Source organism: Nycticebus coucang, chromosome X, assembly GCF_027406575.1.
Source record: "Nycticebus coucang isolate mNycCou1 chromosome X, mNycCou1.pri, whole genome shotgun sequence".
In the NCBI taxonomy this organism is placed as follows: domain Eukaryota; kingdom Metazoa; phylum Chordata; class Mammalia; order Primates; family Lorisidae; genus Nycticebus; species Nycticebus coucang.
The window spans coordinates 80,803,878-80,818,713 of NC_069804.1; the positions used below are offsets into that span (position 1 = coordinate 80,803,878).

Consider the following 14,836-nt stretch of genomic DNA (forward strand, 5'->3'; position numbering starts at 1 on the left):
GTCCTGGGTACAGTGGCGTGGTATCACAGATCACAGCAACCTCAAACTCGGGCTTAAGTGATTCTCTTACCTCAGCCTCCTAAGTAGCTGGGACTACAGGCACGCACCACAACGCCCAGCTATTTTTTTTTGTTGTCATAGTTGTCGTTATTTGGCAGGCTGGGCTGGGATCGAACCCCCTAGCCCTGGTGTATGTGACCAGTGCCCTAGCTGTGGAGCTACAGGCGCTGAGCCAGTAATTGATAGTCTTAAAGAGACTAATGGACTCTGCATTGAGGAAGACGTCTAAGAGTATCAACGCCTCTTTCTGAGACTGGCAGGCAGAAGACATGACCCTAACACATTTGGGGAAGCAGAAACAAATTAATTTTCTACATGGTTTCTGTTTTGCCAAGTCCTCTGGAACAGCATTGAAGACTGCAGTGACAGCTGGAAAATGAAGAGTAGTAAGTCCAAAGGAGTTACACTGCTTTGCAACATCAATAGCTCATACACTTGCCTGCAGCTGGAGTTTTCACCTGCATTTGCAAAGCTGGGCACAAAAGCAAGAAAAACAGATGAGCTATGCTCACTCAGTGCCTGTAGCACAGCGTTAGCCACATACACTGAAGCTGGCAGGTTTAAACTTGGCTTGGGCCAGCTAAACAATGACAACTGCAAAAAAAAAAATAGCCAGGCATTGTGGTATGTGCCTGTAGTCCCAGCTACTTGGGAGGCTGAGGCAAGAGAATCGCTTAAGCCCAAGAGTTGGAGGTTGCTGTGAGCTGAAACACCACAGCACTCTGAGGGCAACATAGTGAGACTCTGTCTCCAAAAAAAAAGTCTAGTGTGGGGCCAGGTGCTGTGGCTCTTGCCTATAATCCTACTACTCTGGGAGACTGAGGTGGGTGGATTGCTTGATTTCTCAAGTTTGAGACAAGCCTGAATAAGACCCCATCTCTAAAAATAGCTGGGCATTGTGGCAGGTGCCTGTAGTCCCCAGCTACTTGGGAGGCTGAGGCAAGAGAATCACTTGAGCCCAAGAGTTGAGGTTGACTGTGAACTGTGGTGCCATGGCACTCTATCAAGGGTGACAAAGTGAGACTCTGTAAATAAATAGAAGTCTAGTGTGTTCTATCTCCTACCACTGCCTAAGAGCAGCCCATAAAAGACCCAGGAAGACTTGGATCACAGGTTGGCTAAGCATGCCTGAGAATTCAATCACTTTTTATGTTATACAGTGAAATCGGTAGAAAACTATAGTTTTTAAAATAACCCAAAAAACCAAGAGGCAATAAATCATGCTGTATTATCTTTAATTAAGCACAAAGACCTTTTAAAACATGCTACCAGGTGTAAAGACCATTCACCCACTGCTCTGTTTGGCTGCCAGTCTCTTGTCCCTCTCTTCAGCAATGGTGAGGCGGATACCTTTTCCTCGGGGAAGAGAAATCCATGGTTTGTTACCCTGGAGGAGAAAATGAGAATCAAAACCTTCTACACACCAACTGTTAGTAGCTTGGCACATGCTACACTTACTATCTCATTTATCTGAACTAAAGCCTGTTTGTGACAAGTACTCACCATCAAACTAGGCAATCAATCCTAAGACACTCAGATGTTAGTTTAACAGAAGTATCCACTACTTGGGTTGCTGAGACCATGCTATGAAACTTGCAATACACCTTTCTTAATTACTATTTTAGAAGCTTGCTATCCATAGTAGGCACTTGATATTTATTGAGGTGTGTCAAAGTTAAGTAGTACCTAAGGCTGACCATTAATTAATTCCTAAGAAAATACAACCACAAAGAATTTAAAAACCTAAATGTAAGGTCTATTCATTGCCTTATTAGCACTTTTCACAAACTAAGGTGATCAGGTGCTCCCCAGGTACCCCACTGACTCTGTGACACTATAAGAGTTTAAGTTTGACCCAGCCCAGCTCTGCACAAGCCTTATCTGAGAAGAGGCTTTACACTAGGATAGGTGCTTCAATTCAATCCTCACAGCATCTGTGCTTTACATGTTTCCTTGGGCTAGAAGGGAAATCAAGACTTACTTTGCCAATAACAAAAATGTTGGAGAGGCGAGTGGCAAAGCTGTTGCCATTGGCATCTTTCACATGAACTACATCAAAAGACCCAGGATGTCTTTCTCTGTTGGTGATCACACCAATTCTTCCCAGGTTAGCACCTCCAGTCACCATACACAGGTTACCTAAGTAGGACAAAATCATCTGCTTCAAGGAAAGCATCATGCAAATTCACAACAAACCACTGTGACAAATGACAAGCAGCCCAGACATAGGTCTAAAACAAATTTATTCATCCTTTCCATTTCAATTTACTCTTAACGGATCTGTTGCCCAAGCCATGACTCTTAGGGCTCTTTTAAGAAAGATTTGCTTTTATACCAGACATCATCTCAGCCACCTACAATGTTCTAAGCATTTAGGCCTCTGAAAGTAAAGACACTATAAACCTGGAGGTTGGAGCAGATGGCTTAAAAACAAAAGAAGAAAAAAAAGATACTCATATCCAGGCATTGTGTGATTCATAATGATCAACTGAAAAACAAAACAGGCAGGCTTGGTGGCTCATGACCTGGGAGGCTGAAGCAGAATTGCTTGAGGCAAGGAGTTTAAGACCAGCCAGACTCACATAGCCAAGACCACTATCTCTATAAAAAATAAAAATAGCTGGTCCTGGCCGCACACAACTGTAGTCCTAGCTACTGAGGATGCTAAGATGGGAAGATTACTTCCCTTGAGCCCAGGAGCTTGAGGTTACAGTGAACTACGATGGTGGTGCTACCACACTCTACCCAGCCAACAGAGCAAGGCACCGGTCCCATATGCCGGAGGTGGTGGGTTCAAACCCAGCCCCGGCCAAAAACTGCAAAAAAAAAAAAAAAAAGATCCACCTCTCAAAAATAACCCCCACCCTGCTTAGACTTGGGCCTAAAAACAGATGTCCAAATAGCATAGAAAATGCTTACCTGTGTCAAACTTGATGAAATCAGTAATCTTGCCAGTCTCCAAATCAATCTGAATGGTGTCATTCACCTTGATGAGAGGATCGGGATAGCGGATGGTACGAGCATCATGGGTCACCAGATGAGGGATTCCTTTTGTGCCCACAAAGATTTTTCTCACTTTGCACAACTTGTACTGGAAAAATACAAAGGTTAGCTGCATTCAGTCCAGTTCACATGGATCCTACATGGGACACATCGGTTTCCTGAACTGCAGCTTAACAACTGTGGCCCTTGGGCGGTGCCTGTGGCTCAGTGAGTAGGGCGCCAGCCCCATATACTGAGGGTGGTGGGTTCAAACCTGGCTCCAGCCAAACTGCAATAACAACAACAACAAAAATAGCCGGGTGTTGTGGCGGGTGCCTGTAGTCCCAGCTACTCAGGAGTCTGAGGTGAGAGAATCACGTAAGCCCAAGAGATAGAGGGTGCTGTGAGCTGTGATGCCACAGCACTCTACCGAGGGCAACAAAGTAAATATCTCTTAAAAAAAAAAAAATTGGTCCTTATTTGTCTTTCCACCCTCCACAAATGAATGCTGCATTCAGCCCCTCCGCTAGGCTGGTCTTTAAGACCAGTTTATCTTCTTATCACTCTACCTCCTCCATGTTAAGTGCAAGGCACTGAAGAGACCTATTTCCCTAACAAGGACACTACAACTTCCAAGTTGGTCGGATGACTGCCACAGTTGTCCTCCTCCTCCAATACAAATCCCACTCCAGTTTGCCTAGCCTTTTAAGCCTCATGGGACCCTCGGAATTCTCAACTCACTCTAATCTCTGCTCCTTCGTATCTTGTGGTTCCCTCCCACCTCACAACTGAGTTTTGTCTCACTAACAGCAACTGCATTACCATTTCATCTAATCAACAAATATTTCACAAAGCTTTTCAATTTTGGATCTTCACCCTAATATCCTTAAGTAAATCAAATCATCACAGATGCCACTGGACATGCCTTCCAGCAGTGAATAAGGAAATGGCAGCAGCCAATCAAATTAACCTTCATTTACAGCCAGTAATTCAAGAAGCTCTAAACTTCTGTGTAAAACCATCACAACAAACTGGATTAAATAATCAAAGATTGTAATCTCTTTTTTTAAATCTCAAACTAGTGCCTTAAAAAATTACGGTTTTCTGGTCTGTTATCCTTAAAGGGTCTGTACTTCAGACCCACAAGTAAGTTACTAGAATCATTCTCCTTGCCTTAAAGCAGACAATCAGGAAGTCACTGTTCAACTGAAATACATTTCTATCACAAAGAAATTATGTTGAGGATGTTCTTTAAGTTGGGGGTTACTTATAGCTACCAGCAAGACTTTTCGTAACTTAACAAGAAAATTACGCAAAAGTAGAATCTCATCAAACTGTTAACTGAGATCGTATGAGATTATAAACAATTTCTCACTGTGTCTCCCTAGGTAGAGTGCTGTGGCGTCACAGCTCACATCAACCTCAAACTCTTTGGCTTTAAGCCATTCTGTTGCCTCAGTCTCCCAAGTATCTGGGACTACAGGCGCCACCACAATGCCCAGCTATTTTTTGTTGTTGCCATTGTTATTTAGTAGGCCCAGGCCGGGTTCAAACCCACCACCTATGGGTGCCGAGGTGACTAAGGAAATCTTAATTTACCTATCTCAGTGTAATAAAGCAGCCCACGTATTCAATTCAAATTCTACCTTCTCACCAAGTAAAGGCCTAGTTTGCTTGCAACACTCACCTTGGCCTCTTCAGGTGTAATACGATGAACAGCAAAACGACCCTTGGTGTCATAAACCAGACGGAAATTCTCTCCAGTCTTGTCAATGCTAATAACATCTAATACCAAACAGCAACTAAAGTTACTACTACATACACCGATTCCCCCCCTCATACTGACCAAAACAGCTCTATAGACACAAAACCAAACAACAAAATCAAACCACTGTATCTCCCGTCAAATGCCAACAAGGATTCTAAAGATTAATGATGGCTAAATAACCTTTAGTGTTTTGAAATTGTTTTTATATTTCCATGTAAAATTTAAAGGTCAGGCTTTACTTTCGAGACTTGACAGGTTATACTACAAAGGGTTGGAGAAAGTTATGATCAAGACAATATTTGATTACCACATGGGTTTCCCTTTAATAAGTATGTCAAAAGTACTTAAAACTTCCACTTACCCATAAAACCAGCAGGATAGGTTATATCAGTTCTGACCTTGCCATCAATCTTAATGAAGCGCTGCATACAAATCTTCTTTACTTCATCTCCTGTCAGGGCATACTTAAGCCTGTTCCTTAGGAAAATGATGAGTGGAAGACACTCTCTCAGCTTGTGGGGACCAGTGGATGGACGAGGAGCCTGCAAAATTAAAAACGAATTTATTAAGTCATAGCTGTGTACATTAATGCAACCATGGGGTACAATGTGCTGGTTTTACATACAATTTGAAATATTTCATCAAAATATTTGATGGTTAACATAGTCGTCCCGGCATTTTCTTAGTTATTAAGATATTTATATTCTACATTCAGTAAATTTCACATGTACCCTAAAAATGAATTTTTTAAGAAAAGTCAGTGTTGGGATTCACTTAAACCCACCTGCCAGGCCTGAGACCCATCCATTAACTGAAGACACCAAGATGATCCATTGCACCCTGACCCAGGTTATTTATACACGAGGTATAAGAAGCTGACAAAACTTTTTTAGATCTTAAAGTTCTACAGTATTTCCCCTATCAATCAACCAAGAACTAACTTTGGAGTCCTTAATCCACATATGGGTACTCATGTAGTAGGCTGAATAAAATGCCAGATGACACATGGCCTTCAAGACCAGGGAAAATCCTGTGCCCTGTCCCCAGATGAGTTTTGGGAGGCATTTAATACACTACAAGAAACAAGAATACAGTAATCAGGGATGCCTAACACATAAACAAATTTAAAATGTGTCCCTTAAAATACTTACAAAAACGCCGGTCAATTTATCCAGCATCCAATGCTTTGGAGCTGCTACCCGCTTCAGATGCTTCTTGGGACCACGAGCCTAAGAGGAAGTTTTAGATTTCAATACTGTTAAGTGACTTCATGTTTCCTCAAGAACAGCTTACAAAACCTAGTTTGTAGCTTCTTGAAAAGCTCATAAAATGTAGACAATGTTAAAAGCATAGGACTCCGACAAAAGGTCTCGGCTTCCCAGAGTGCTAGGATTAGAGGCGTTGAGCCACCGCGCCCAGCCCAACTTTCTGGGGTTTTCTTTTTGCAGGTAGAGTCGCATTATGTCGCCCTCGGTAGACTGCTGTGGCGTCACAGCTCATAGCAACCTCAAATTCTTGGGCTCAAGCGACCCTCTCGCCTCAGTCTCCCAAGTAGGTGGGACTACAGGCGCCCACCACAACGCCCGGCTATTTTTTTTGTTGTTGTTGTAGTTGTTACTGTTTGTTGTTCTAGCAGCCCCGTCAGCCTCGGTATATGTGGCCGGCGCCCTAACCACTAAGCTATGGGCGCCAAGCCAACAATTTTCACTTTAAAAAGTGGAAGCCTAAAATCTGGCCGTGCCAAAAAGACAATGTCTTCTCCGCCAGTGCCATCCGCCCCTTGTCCAGTGGGAGAAAAGCCACCTCTACTGGAGTCAAAAGACGCGTGGCCGCATTAAAGACCGAGGCCTTCCCGCCAGCGGTACTAGATCTGCTCCCCCACCAGGCCGGCGTTCCCCTCTCGCCCCGAGGCCCGCCTCGGTTAACCACAGAAACCACACTCCCTTCGCTTCTGCCCGGTCATCCTCCCCGGGAGCTCCAACGCCCCGGGCGGCCCCAGCTCTAGGAGGATGGAGGCGGATACATTCCAAGAGCTCACAAAAAACAGGCCTTACCATGGCTGCGTTAGGCACGGAAAGAGGATCACCGCCTTCCGGTGCGCGAGAAAATTAGCCTCGGAAACTGCGCGCGCCGCACACCCAAACGCTCCGCCCAGAGTCGCCCTTTCCGGGCGCGTGGGAACTCTATGTTTCCCCCTGCCGGTGGGAGGTCGGATGTTCAGGCCTGACGAACCGCCGCCGAAAAAGAGCGTCTCCTAAGGGCAATTCCTTTCCTCCGCTTTTTCCACGCTTACTCCTCCCATGTTCGCTGAGCGTCTGTGTGCCCGATTCTGTGCTAGGTACTGGGAAAACAAAAATGAATTAAACAAGATCTTTGCCTTCAAAGAGAGTTTAAAGTGAGACTAAGTTCCACGTACAGATGACTATATAATCAATAGAATGTATTTTAATCAGTATTTAATGTTTGTTAAACATTTTGTCTCTTCTTGTGGCTTCCTTCGAGCCAGCTAGCCAGTCCGTACCAATTGTTGGGAAGAGCTCACAACGGTTTTTTTTTTTCCCCTCTTGGCTTCTCTGCTGACTACGGAGGTGATGGGCTGTAGCGGGTGGAAGGTGGAATCTCTGCTTGAACCCTGACATCCTCCCCCTCGCTCCCTGTACAATGCATTTGGCACGTCTTGGGGAAAAGAGGGGATATAAGTGATCATCTGGTTCTCTAACTGAAATATAGATCCGATCCTGTTATTTCTCTGCTTCTAAACTACCATTGACCCTCCATTTCCTTCCCTGATGAATCAGGTCTGAGTTTTTCCTGGCTCCATTGCTCCCTCCCCAAATCCCAAGCTTCAAAGCTCGAGCCACTCCACGGTATTTTGCTCGGGAGAACTGACTCTTTCAAGATTGCCTGTGGACTTGATTCCTAGGCTTGAAGCTGCCAGGAACAGCTCAACTCCCTTCCTGAACCACACCCAGTCCCATTCCTCAGCTGAATCCCCTCTGGTTCTGTGAGCTCCTGGTCTCCTCAGGCAGGGTAAATCCCTCATTCTTACTGCCCCAGAACCCTCGGTTCAAACTTGGTGGCAACACTTAATACATCGGGTAACAATGACTAATTTACTAATGTGTCCTCCAGTAAACAGAGCATCTCTAGGACAGAGCCTGCCCTAATGCATCTGGACAGGCCCTTTGCCACCTAACAGAGAGATTGGCACCGTGTCTGGCACTTGGTAAACACTTGTTGAATGAATAAGTTGAGTCAGCATTCCACTTATTGTGTCAAGTCCTTCTACGCTATCCCTGAGCATCCAGCCTGTGCCTGAATTCTTCCTACCATGAGATCCAGCTCCTAATTCTGAGGTTCCATTTTACAAGTTTCTATCTCTACTCTCTCTCACTTCACTCTACTCTCTCTCACTTCACTCCTCTGCAGTCCACAGAGGAGCAAGAGAGGAAAAAGTGTTGGCTCTTCTCAATCAGACAGTATTAACTAGGAGGGCAGGAACTCCTCTTAGTCTAAAACTGGGGTATGATCCATAATAAAAGACATCATAAATGACTATGGGAAAGGATAATTGCTGGTGGGGATCAGAGATAAAGTGAAAGTGATGAGACAATGGAAGGTTGATTCTAAGGTTTTCAGTCTGGGGGCACTGGGAAGATGGTGGTGCAGCTAGCAGAAAATAATGAAGGAGTTGATTTGGGAGTGAATGATCATCATGGGATTTCCTTTCCAGAGAGGATAGGAGAAATGGCTGGTTAGAGCTACAGATCTCCCTTAATCAAGATCACACAGCCAGTTTGGGTGGGGCACTGGTCTCTTGCTTCCCAAGTCAGTGTTGGTTTGTTTTTATACCACAGATTGTCAAAGGACTTGAGGGAATCCAAGCACCTTTTTAGTATGTTTTTTTCTCTCTCAGTTTGTATTTGTGTACAAATGACATTCTAACAATAAAGGAAATTTGGAAAAAGCTAAGTAAATCACAAAAAGTACCTACCCAAACACCCTAAACACATCATCTGTATTCATTTGTTCCTGTTCCTGTTCTCATTCTGATCAGTTTGTGTGCATGCATACTTTTACACAATTTTTAGTCCTAGCATACAGACCATTTGTATTCTGCTTTTATTATATTAGAGACACTTTCCAGTTTGCTAAATAATCTTCCTAATTACGATTTTAACAGCTGTATCATACTTCATTAAGTGGATATCCCATAATTAATAAAAATTCTGTATTGTTGGCATTCGGTTTTCTATACTTTTTCTTTTTTTTTTTTTTGTAGAGACAGAGTCTCACTTTATGGCCCTCGGTAGAGTGCCGTGGCCTCACACAGCTCACAGCAACCTCCAACTCCTGGGCTTAAGCGATTCTCTTGCCTCAGCCTCCCGAGTAGCTGGGACTACAGGCGCCCACCACAACGCCCGGCTATTTTTTTTTTTTTTTTTTTGGTTGCAGTTTGGCAGGGGCCGGGTTTGAACCCGCCACCCTCGGTATATGGGGCCGGCGCCTTACCGACTGAGCTACAGGTGCCGCCCTATACTTTTTCTTTATTATGAATGTTACTACAGTGAACAACTTCTTTCATACAGTTTTTTCCCTTCAGTTGAATGATTTCCTTACAATAAATCTATTCCTTTAACCAACATGTATTGAGTGTCCACTCTATGTTGTGCTCTATATTATGAACTGGGGATGCAGAAATGATTCAGATCTAGCTCTTGCTCTCAAGGAACTCACATTATAATAGGAAAGGCAGGCTGGGGAGGTGGACAGAGAAAGCTAGTAGAAGCTCATCAGAGAAAAAAATGGTAGCAAAGCAGACTGAAACACAGAAGGCTGCTAAAATCTTGGACTTTAGCTTGTGGGTAGTCAATGGGCAGCCATTGAATTATTTTAATGAGGACAGGATCAGCTTTGTGCTTCAACTCTGACTTCTCCCTGTAGAAGGGTTTGAAGGAAGGGTGAGTGGTTATTTCAACAATACAAGCAAGAAACAGGAGGGTGAGACCCAGATCTGTGACTGTGGGGTTGAGGAGGAGGGGGCAGATTCAAAGGACACTGCAGATGGAGTATTACCAGGATCTGACTGAAAAATGATGAATGTGCAGAGATGAGGGACAATGAGGTAATTAGGATGACTCCTGGGTTTCTGGCTTGGTGACTCAGTGTTGCATTCTTGGGAACAAGGAAGAAGTAGAGAAGCAAGCTTGGGAAGAAGATGAAAAGGTCAGTCATTAATCCTTTGTCTTATTTGAAGCAGATGGTCTTACCATTAGTTATTTTCCTTTTGGTTATATATACTTTTAAACCACTAGACCACCAAGGATAGTTATATTTTCCAGCATACAAATTTTCAAGATCTTGTAGACAAATCTGTTGATCTTTTCTCTTGTAATTTTTGTTTTGTTTTGTTTTGTTTTGAGACAGAGTCTGACTTTGTCACCCTCAGTAGAGTGCCATTGCATCATAGCTCACAGCAACCTCAAACTCCTGGGCTCAAGCTATTCTCTTGCCTTCGCCTCTTGAGTAGCTGGGACTATAGGCACCTATCACAATGCTTGGCTATTTTTAGAGATAGAGTCTCACTCTGGCTCAGGCTGGTCTTAAACCTGTGAGCTCAAGCAATCCACCCGTCTCAGCCTCCCAGAGTGCTAGGATTACATGCTTGAGCCACCATGCCCGGCCTTCTCTTATAATTTCTTCTTGTCGCTTCAAAGCTTGAAAAGGTACCTACCATCAGTTCAGTGGTCTACTAGATACTCAACTCTATTTAATAACATATATTTAATTATTTATTAACTTGAGGCTGATAAGGATAAATAGAATAAGTAGACAAATAGAAATAGTTCTATTTCCCCTGAAATGTTAGCTAAGCAATTTTCTCACTACAAAATATTGAATGATTTTTCCTCTGCCTTTTTTTTTTTTTTTGTCATTGTTTAACAGGCCCGGGCCGGATTCAAACTCACCAGCCCTGATGCATGTGACTGGCACCCTAACCACTGAGAAATGGGCGCTGAGCTTCCTCTGTTGTTTCATGAGGACTGCTTTAGCATATAATAAATGAACTCATGTAGTACATGGTTCTATTTCTGTAAGTGTGGGCAAGGGAGATGAGTCTATGGTGATGAGAAACTAAGACATAAGTCCTCAGAATCTTGTCCCAGATTACCAAGGGGTATGCACCTATATGAGTGCTTCATGGCAGTAAGTCATGCCATGAGTGGAGCAGTCCAAGCCCCCCATGCTTCATCTTAAAGAATACTCCTTTAGGTTGGGAACAGTGGCTCACTTCTGTAATCCCAGTACTTTGGGAGGCTGAGGCAGGAGGATTACTTGAGGCTAGGAATTCAAGACTAGCCTGGCAACATATTGAGACCCTGTCTCTACAAAGAATACAAAAATTAGCTCAGGGGGTGGTGCATTGGTGTATGGCTGTTGTCTTAGCTACTTAGAAGGCTGATGTGAGAGGGTCACTTGAGTCCAGGAGTTCAGTGTTACAGTAACATATGATTATGCCACTGCACTCCAGCCTGGGCAATAGAGCAAGACCCTGTCTCAAAAAATAAATAAAGAAATAAAGTATAGTCCTCCATTCTCTGATCAACTTACTGTCAGCAATCAACTAACCAACATAGCCTACTCTTTCATATCTCACATTGCTGGGAGACAGGGAGGCAGAATGAAAAGAGCAGAGTTTGGCTCTGGCTCTGTGTGACCTTGAGAGAGTAGTTTCACCCCTCTGAACCACAGGTCCCTTATCTGGAAGCCAGAGATCAAAATATTTTCTCCTTGGTTTGTCACATGGATCAGAGATAGCGTATCAAATGCATAGAACATAGTAGTGACCCAGTCAATGAATTAATGTTCCAATTGCCTCCTGGTCACTTCTGGCTACTCTGTTTTGTTTTGTTTTGTTTTTAAACATAGCTTGGCTTTATTTAACAAATTTTTTTTTCTTTTTTTTATTAAATAATAGCTGTGTACATTGTTTTGTTTTTTTTTTGAGACAGAGCCTCAAGCTGTCACCCTGGGTAGAGTGCTATCGCATCACAACTCACAGCAACCTCCAATTCCTGGGCTCAAGCGATTCTCCTGCCTCTACCTCCCAAGTAGCTGGGACCACAGGTGCCCGCCACAACGCCCGGTTATTTTTTGATTGCAGCTGTCATTGTTGTTTGGTGGGCCAGGGCTGGATTCGAACCCGCCAACTCAGGTGTATGTGGCTGGCGCCTTAGCCACTTGAGCCACAGGCGCCGAGCCAGAGACAGAGTCTCACTTTGTTACCCTCCTTAGAGTACGTCATAGGTCACAGCAAACTCATACTCCTGGGCTCAAGCAGTTCTCTTGCTTCAGCCTCCCAAGTAGCTGGGACTATAGGCACCCGCCACAATGCCTGGCTAATTTTAGAGATGGGGATCTCACTCTGGCTCAGGCTGCTCTTGAACCCATGGGCTCAGGCAATCTACCTGCCTAGGTCTCCCAGATTGCTAGGATTACAGGTGTGAGCCACCGCGCTTGGCCTAGCTACTCGGTTCTTAAACTTGTTTTTAAAACAGCTTTACTGGCTTGGTGCCTGTAGCTCAAGCAGCTAAGGCTCCAGGCACATACACCAGAGCTGGCAGGTTCAAATCCAGCCCAGGCCTGCCAAAGAACAATGACAGCTCCAACCAAAAAATAGCCGCGCATTGCGGTGGGCTCCTGTAGTCCCAGCTGGGAGGCTGAGGCAAGAGAATCACTCAAGCCCAGAAGTTGGAAGTTGCTGTGAGCTATGATGCCACAACAGTCTACCCAGGGCGACAGCTTGAGGCTCTGTCTCAAAAAACAAAAGCAAACAAACAAAAAACCCCCAGCTTTACTGTGGAATGTTTGATACACGATAATTGACACATGTTTGAAGTATACAATTTGACAATTTTGACACATGTATACACCAAATGAAACCATCACCACAACTAAGATAATGAATACATCCATCACCACTAAAAGTTTCTTCAGTTCCCTTTGTAATTCCTCCCTCTAGCCCCTCTCATCCACCCCCATTCCAATGCAACCATTGATCTGCATTCTCTCCTATTAATTTGCATTTTTAAGATTTTTAAATAAATGTAAATTATTCACCATGTACTCTTTTTTGTCTAGTTTCTTTTACTGAAATAATTATTTTGAGGCTCATGTATGTTGTTTTGTGTATCAATAAGTTTGTTTTTCTTGGTGCTGAGTAGTATTCCATTGCATGGATAAATTTCAATTAGTTTATTCATTCACTTGTAGTAGACATTTGGGTCATTTCCAGTTTGGGACAATTACAAATAAAGCTACTAGGAACATTCATGTACAAGTATTCTTTTTTTTTTTTTTTTTCTTTTGAGACAGAGTCTCACTATGTCGCCTTCGGTAGAGTGCCAGGGCCTCACAGCTCACAGCAACCTCAAACTCTTGGGCTCAAGCAATTCTCTTGCCTCAGCCTCCCAAGTAGTTGGGACTACAGGCGCCCACCACAATGCCTGGCTATTTTTTGGTTGTAGTTGTCATTGCTGCTTGGCAGGCCTGGGCCGGGCTTGAACCCGCCAGCATTGGTGTATGTGGCCAGCGCCCTACTCGCTGAGTTATGGGCACCAAGCTTTGTACAGCATTCTTACAGACAAATATTTTCATGTCTCTTGGACAATACCTAAGAGGTGAATGTCTAAGTCCTGTGGTAGGTGTATGTTTAACTTTTAAAAAAACTTCCAAAGTTTTCCAATGTGATTTATAACATTTTACATTCCTATCAACTGTGTATAAGAGTTCCAGTTTCGGCGGCGCTTGTGGCTCAGTGAGTAGGGTGCCGGCCCCATATGCGGAGGGTGGCGGGTTCAAACCCAGCCACAGCCAAACTGCAACAAAAAAATAGCTGGGCGTTGTGGCGGGCGCCTGTGGTCCCAGCTGCTTGGGAGGCTGAGGCAAGAGAATCGCATAAGCCCAAGAGTTAGAGGTTGCTGTGAGCCGTGTGACGCCACGGCACTCTACCTGAGGGCGGTACAGTGAGACTCTGTCTCTATAAAAAAAAAAAAAAAAGAGTTCCAGTTTCTCCATACCCTTGCCAACAAGTGTTAAGGTCAGTCTTTTTTTTTTTTTAAATATTGTCATAAAGTACACATAACATAAAATTTACCATTTTGACTATTCTTATGTGTACACTTCTGTGGCATTAAGTACATTCACACAATGTTGTGCAACCATTACCACTATCCATTTCCAGAACTTTTTCATCTTCCCAAACAGAAACTCTGCATCCTTTAAACAATAACTCCCTATTTCCCCCTGCCCTTAGCCCCTGGTAATATTTATTGTACTTTTTACCCCTGAATCTTTTTGTTCTAAAGCCACTATGCCTGGCTGCAAATCTTTTATTAGATATGTGATTTGCAAATACCTGTATTTTCTTCAAGTCTGTAGTTTGTCTTTTCATTTTGTAAAGAGCAGGAGTACTTAATTATGATGAAGTCCAATTTATCATTTTTTTTTTCTTCTATGGGGTGTGTTTTGGATATGGTATCTAAGAGATCTTCGTCTAATCTAAGGTCACACAGATCTTCTACAATTTCTTCTAGAAATTTAATAGCTTTAGGCAGGGCATGGTGGCTGTACTCCTAGCATTCTGAGAGGCCAAAGTGGGTGGATCCCCAGGAGTTCAGATGTTTGAGATCAGCCTGAGCGAGAGCAAGACCTGTCTTTACTAAAAATACAAAAAACTGGGTGGTGCTTGTGGCTCAGTGGATAGGGTGCCAGCCCCATATACCGAATGTAGCGGGTTCAAACCCAGCCCCGGCCAAACTGCAACAAAAAAAATAGCCGGGCATTGTGGCGGGCGCCTGTAGTCCTAGCTACTCGGGAGGCTGAGGCAAGAGAATCACTTAAGCCCAGGAGTTGGAGGTTGCTGTGAGCTGTGTGATGCCACAGCACTCTACAGAGGGCGACAAAGTGAGACTCTGTCTCTACAAAAAAAAAAAAAAAGAAAGAAAAAGAAAAAACTAGCTAGCC

General features: G+C 43.7%; 1 protein-coding gene across 2 annotated transcripts; it reads right to left on the reverse strand.

The window, feature by feature from the left end:
• Positions 1-1,270: 1,270 nt before the first annotated feature.
• On the reverse strand, positions 1,271-6,943 carry RPS4X (ribosomal protein S4 X-linked). Of its 2 annotated transcripts, none has more exons than XM_053579464.1 (7): positions 6,865-6,943; positions 5,962-6,039; positions 5,172-5,352; positions 4,730-4,827; positions 2,980-3,151; positions 2,042-2,199; positions 1,271-1,447 (listed from the first exon to the last, which is right to left on the reverse strand). In XM_053579464.1, the coding sequence occupies exons 1-7, from the start codon at positions 6,865-6,867 to the stop codon at positions 1,346-1,348; spliced, it is 792 nt and encodes a 263-aa protein (XP_053435439.1). In that variant the 5' UTR covers positions 6,868-6,943; the 3' UTR covers positions 1,271-1,345. The 2 variants fall into 2 exon arrangements, with proteins under 2 accessions (XP_053435439.1, XP_053435440.1); XM_053579465.1 differs by lacking the exon at positions 6,865-6,943 and adding an exon at positions 6,614-6,632.
• Positions 6,944-14,836: the final 7,893 nt, after the last annotated feature.